Source organism: Gorilla gorilla, chromosome 19 (assembly GCF_029281585.2).
Source record: "Gorilla gorilla gorilla isolate KB3781 chromosome 19, NHGRI_mGorGor1-v2.1_pri, whole genome shotgun sequence".
Taxonomy (NCBI): Eukaryota; Metazoa; Chordata; class Mammalia; order Primates; family Hominidae; genus Gorilla; species Gorilla gorilla.
This window is the reverse complement of record NC_073243.2, coordinates 36,767,078-36,772,900: the sequence shown is the minus strand read 5'-3', so window position 1 is coordinate 36,772,900 and position 5,823 is coordinate 36,767,078. Positions and strand designations below refer to the sequence as shown.

Sequence of the window (5,823 nt, the reverse complement as noted above, 5' to 3'; positions counted from 1 at the left end):
AGTGAGTAGAGATCACACCACGGCACTCCAGCCTGGGCAACAGAGTGAGACTCTGTCTCAAAAAAAAAAAAAAAATCCTCACTTTCTTCATTAAAAACATAAAGCATGTAAAGATTAAAATTAAATTGGATCAGGAAGTGGATCCCGTGGAGTGAAGATCAGACCGCGGTGGATTGACTTCTAAAGACTCTTGGTACACGAGGAAGAAACCTGGAAGAGGAAGAGGAAAGCAAAGGGGTCAGGGATGGCTCTTCCTCAGGGTCTACTGACATTCAGGGATGTGGCCATAGAATTATCTCAGGAGAAGTGGAAATGCCTGAACCCCGCCCAGAGGACTTTATACAGAGACGTGATGTTGGAGAATTATAGGAACCTGATCTCCCCGGATATCTCTTCCAAATGCATGATGAAGAAGTTGTCATCAACAGGGCAAGGCAATACAGAAGTGTTCCACATAGGCACATTGTAAAGACTTGCAAGTCATCACATTGGAGATTTTTGCTTCCAGGAAATTGAGAAAGATATTCATGACTTTGTGTTTCAGTGGCAAGAAGATGAAAGAAATGGCCATGAAGCACCCATGACAGAAATAAAAAAGTTGATGGGTAGTACAGACCAATATGATCAAAGGTATGCTGGAAACAAGCCTATTAAAGATCAGCTTGGATCAAGCTTTCATTCGCATCTGACTGAAATGCACACATTTCAGCCTGAAAGGAAAATTGGTAATCAAGTTGAGAAGTCTATCAATGATGCTTTCTCAGTTTCAGCATCCCAAAGAATTTCTTGTAGGCCCCAAACCCATATTTCTAATAAGTATGGGAATAATTCCCCCCATTCTTCATTACTCACACAAAAACAGGAAGTACACGAGAGAAAAATCTTTCCAATGTAATGAGAGTGGCAAAGCCTTTAATTGTAGCTAACTCTTTTTTTTTTTTTTGAGACAGAGTCTCGCTCTGTCACCCAGGCTGGAGTGCAGTGGTGCGATCTTGGCTCACTGCAAGCTCTGCCTCCCAGGTTCGTGCCATTCTCCTGCCTCAGCCTCCCGAGTAGGTGGGACTATAGGCGCCCCGCCACCATGCCCGGCTAATTTTTTGTATTTTAGTAGAGACAGGATTTCACCGTGTTAGCCAGGATGGTCTTGATCTCCTGACCTTGTGATCTGCCTGCCTTGGCCTCCCAAAGTGCTGGGATTGCAGGTGTGAGCCACCGCACTCGGCCAATTGTAGCTCACTCTTAAAAAAAATCAGAAAATCCATTTAGGAGAGAAACAATATAAATATGATGTATGTGGCAAGGTCTTTAATCAGAAGCGATACCTTGCATGCCATAGATGTCACACTGGTGAGAAACCTTACAAGTGTAATGAGTGTGGCAAGACCTTCGGTCACAATTCAGCCCTCTTAGTTCACAAGGCAATTCATACTGGAGAGAAACCTTACAAGTGTAATGAATGTGGCAAGGTTTTTAATCAACAATCAAACCTTGCACATCATCATAGACTTCATACTGGAGAGAAACCTTACAAATGTGAAGAATGTGACAAAGTTTTCATTCACAAATCACATCTTGGAAGACATAGGAGAATTCATACTGGAGAGAAACCATACAAATGTAAGGTTTGTGACAAGGCTTATTGGATGTGATTCACACTTGGCACAACATACTGTAATTCACACTGGAGAAGAACCTTACAAGTGTAATAAGTATGACAAGACCTTCGTTCAAAATTCATCTCTTGTAATGCATAAGGCCATTCATACTGGAGAGAAATGTTACAAGTGTAATGAATGTGGCAAGGTTTTTAATCACAAAATTAGCTGGGCACGGTGGCACATGCATGCAGGGCCAGCCATTGTGGAGTCTGCAGTGGGAGGATGGCTTGAGCCTGGGAGGTTGAGGCTGCAGTGAGCTGTGATCATGCCGCTGCACTCCAGTATGGGTGACGGAGCAAGATACTGTCTCAAAAAAAGAATACTTATGGTAAAGTTTGGGTAGAGGAATAATGAAATCTTTGATTAATCACAAATCAAACCTTGCATGTCATTGTAGACTTCATACTGGAGAGCAATCTTACAAGTGTAATGAACGTGGCAACGTTTTTAATCGAAAATCAAACCTTGAATGTCATCATAGACTTTGTACTGGAGAGAAATCTTGCAAATGTAATGAATGTGGCAAGGTTTTTGGCAACAATCAAGCCTTGCCTGTCATCATAGACTTCATACTGGAGAGAAACCTTACAAATGTGAAGAATGTGACAAAGTTTTCAATTTCAAATCACCCCTTGAAATACACAGGAGAGTTCATACTGGAGAGGAACCATAGAAATGTAAGGTTTGTGACAAGGATTTTGTGTGTGATTCACACCTGGCACAACGTACTGGAATTCACACTGGAGAGGAACTGTACAAGTGTAATAAGTGTGACAAAGCCTTTAGTGGGCAGTCAACACTTTCTCACCATCAAGCAATCCACAGTACAGAGAAACTTTACTAATGATTGTCGCAAAGTCTTCAGTAATGCTACAACCATTGCAAAACACTGGAGAATCCATAATGAAGAGAGGTCTTACAAGTGTAATAAATGTGGCAGATTTTTCAGACAATGTTCATACCTTGCAGTTCATTGGTGATCTCATACAGGAGAGAAACCTTACAAATGTGATGATTGTGGCAAAACCTTTACTTCACGTTCACACCACATTGGATATCAGACAATCCATAATGGACAGAAATCTTACAAATGTCGTATGTGTGGCAAGGTCTTCAGTCTGAGGTCACTCCTTGCAGAATATCAGAGAATTCATTTTTGAGGTAATAGTTCCAAATGCAATGAGTAGAGCAAACCATCAAGGATTAATTGACATTAGAGTCAATTCGGCATTGACTTGAGTTTGAGTTGACTTAAAACATTGAGTTCAAGCATTAATTGACATTAAAGTGTTTATGTTAAGAGAATTGGGCCAGGCGCAGTGGCTCACGCCTGTAATCCCAGCAGTTTGGGAGGCCAAGGTGGGTAGATCACTTGAGGTCAGGACTTTGAGACCAGCCTGGCTAGCAGACGTGAGCCACTTTTCCCAGTCTGTCTTTTGTTTCTTTAACAAAAACTGATAGGGATTTTTATGGGTATTGTGTTGAATCTAAATCACATTGGGTTATATAATCACTTAACAATATTAATTTTTCCGAACCATCAATATGGGTTGTATCTCTATATATGTTTTTAATCATTTTGATCAATGTTTATAGATTTCAAGGTAGGAAATTCTCAGCTTTTTACGTTTATGCCTAAGTATTTCTTTAAGTTCTCTAGCAAATGGAAGTGTTTTTAAATTTTTGTTTAAAATTGTTTATTGTTAATGTATGGAAATTCAACTAATTTTTGGTGCTGATAATTTATTCTGCAAACACACTGAATGTGTTTATTAGTTCCAGTAGTATTTTGACTGACTGTGATTTTCTACACAGAATATCATGTCATCTACAAACAAATATAATTTTACTTCTTTCTTTCTGATTTGGATAAGTTTTATTTCTTTTGCTATTTAATTACTCTAGCTAGGACAGCCAGTACTTATTGAATAGAAAGGGTGAAAGCATTGTTGCATCATATGAGATCCTACAGGAAAAGCATTCCATTTTCCCTGTTTGGTTATTTCTATTGTTGAGGTAAATTTCCTTCTCTATCTATTTTGTTTAGGATTTCTATGATGACTGTAAGTTGAATTTTGTGAAATGCTTTTTCTCCATCTATTGAGATGATGTGTTTTCATCTTTCATTCTCTTCAAGTGGTATATCACATTGATTTGCTTGAATATGTTGAATCATCCTTGCATCCCAAAAGTAAGTGGCACTTGCATATCTACAATCCTTTTATATATCCTTTTGAATACTGTTTTCTAGTACAAGGGGTCTTCAAGAAGCTCATGGAAAAATACGTATTATGAGAAAGTTGTGCATGAATTCCACCCTTTTTGCACCAAAATAAACTGGTACAAATCTTTTATAACATGTCTGAACAGGCTCTATAACATGTCTGAACAGGCTCTAGTTTGAGGCACTCAGAAGGATAAGACATGAGTTTGAAAAGAGACTCTATCAAAGCAATATAAATTCTGCTAAAATTGAAACAAGAGGAAACGTCAAATTTACAATGAGATCAGATGCAGTAGCTCAGGCCTGTAATCCCACCACTTTCTTTTCTTTTTTCTTTTTTTTTTTTTTTTTGAGATGGAGTCTGGCTCTGTCGCCCAGGCTGGAGTGCAGTGATGCAATCTCGGCTCACTGCAAGCTCCACCTCCCGGGTTCACGCCATTCTCCTGCCTCAGCCTCCTGAGTAGCTGGGACTGCAGGCGTCCGCCACTACGCCCAGCTAATTTTTTGTATTTTTAGTAGAGATGGGGTTTCACCGTGTTAGCCAGGATGGTCTTGATCTCCTGACCTCGTGATCCGCCCCCCGCAGCCTCCCAAAGTGCTGGGATTATAGGCGTGAGCCACCGTGCCTGGCATCCCAGCACTTTCAGAGGCGGAGGCAGGTGGGCCACATGAGCCCAAGTATTCAAGACCAGCCTGGGCAACATGGTGAAACCCCTTTCTCTACAAAGAATACAAAAATTAGCTTGGCATGGTGGCACATGCCTGTAGGGCCAGCTATTATGGAGTCTGCAGTGGGAGGATGGCTTGAGCCTGGGAGGTCGAGACTGCAGTGAGCTGTGATCATGCCACTGCACTCCAGTATGGGTGATGGAGCAAGATACTGTCTCAAAAAAAGAATACTTATGGTAAAGTTTGGGTAGAGGAATAAAGAAATCATTGATGTTTTATGAAAAGGTTATGGAGACGATGCCCAAAAGAAATCAACAGTTTGTAAATGAAGAACTCATTTTGAGTTGGGACAAGACAGTGTCGAAAGTGATGCACGGAGCGGCAGGCAGACCATCCCCATCAGTTTCACACACACACAAAATAATCTTGTTCGTACCACAATGAAGAGGACTGACAGCTAATAGCAGAAACAATAGTCAGGAGTTTGAGAACAGGCTGGTTAACATGGTGAAATCTCGTCTTTACCAAAAATACAAAAATTAGCTGGGTTTGGTGGCGGGCACCTGTAATCCCAGCTCTATGGAAGTCTGAGGCCAGAGAATTGCTTGAACCCAGGAGGCGCAGGTTGCAGTGAACCGAGATGGCGCCATTGCACCCTAGCCTGGGCAACAAGGCAAAACTTTGTCTCAAAAGAAAAAAAAAAGTGTCAAGCCCCTTCTCTTTTTTTCTCCGCCATCGTGGTGTGTACTTGACTGTGCTTCTCACCAGATCTTCTCACAAGACGTTCAGAATTAAGCGATTCATGGCCAAGAAACAAAAGCAAAATCGTTCCATTCCCCAGTGGATTCAGATGAAAACTGGTAATAAAATCAGGTACAACTCCAAAAGGAGACATTGGAGAAGAACTAAGCTGGGTCTATTAGTAATTGCACATGAGATGGCACGCATATTTATGTTGTCCGAGCGTCACAATCACATTACCATATCAAGCTGAAAATGTCACCATTATCTGGAGAGTTGGACATGTTTTATTGGGCATACATTTTTTCTCTCTGAATCTGTTATGAATGCATTGGTTGCCTGGGTTCAGTAATAAATATGTGAGACTTTTCATTAAAAAAAATTAAAGTTAAATTGCCATGCCATTAATGGAGAAAAGGAGCATTTTAACAAAAACAGTTTCTCCCCACCCCATCTCCATTTGATGCCAATCAAAACATACCACTGGCCATTCAGTAAAAATAATTTAATAAACCCAAGAACAAAAGCAGT

At 40.6% G+C, this 5,823-nt stretch overlaps 2 protein-coding genes across 2 annotated transcripts; both read left to right on the top strand.

Annotated features, from left to right (window-relative positions):
- The first annotated feature begins 244 nt into the window (after positions 1 to 244).
- On the top strand, positions 245 to 3,025 carry LOC101135886 (zinc finger protein 765-like). Its single transcript, XM_063700443.1, has 2 exons — positions 245 to 414; positions 2,962 to 3,025. Exons 1-2 carry the CDS (start codon positions 245 to 247, stop codon positions 3,023 to 3,025), a joined length of 234 nt encoding a protein of 77 aa, XP_063556513.1.
- Positions 3,026 to 4,848: 1,823 nt separating this feature from the next.
- Positions 4,849 to 5,545, top strand: LOC109023795 (large ribosomal subunit protein eL39-like). Its single transcript, XM_055366996.2, has 2 exons — positions 4,849 to 4,868; positions 5,320 to 5,545. The coding sequence occupies exons 1-2, from the start codon at positions 4,849 to 4,851 to the stop codon at positions 5,543 to 5,545; spliced, it is 246 nt and encodes an 81-aa protein (XP_055222971.1).
- Positions 5,546 to 5,823: the final 278 nt, after the last annotated feature.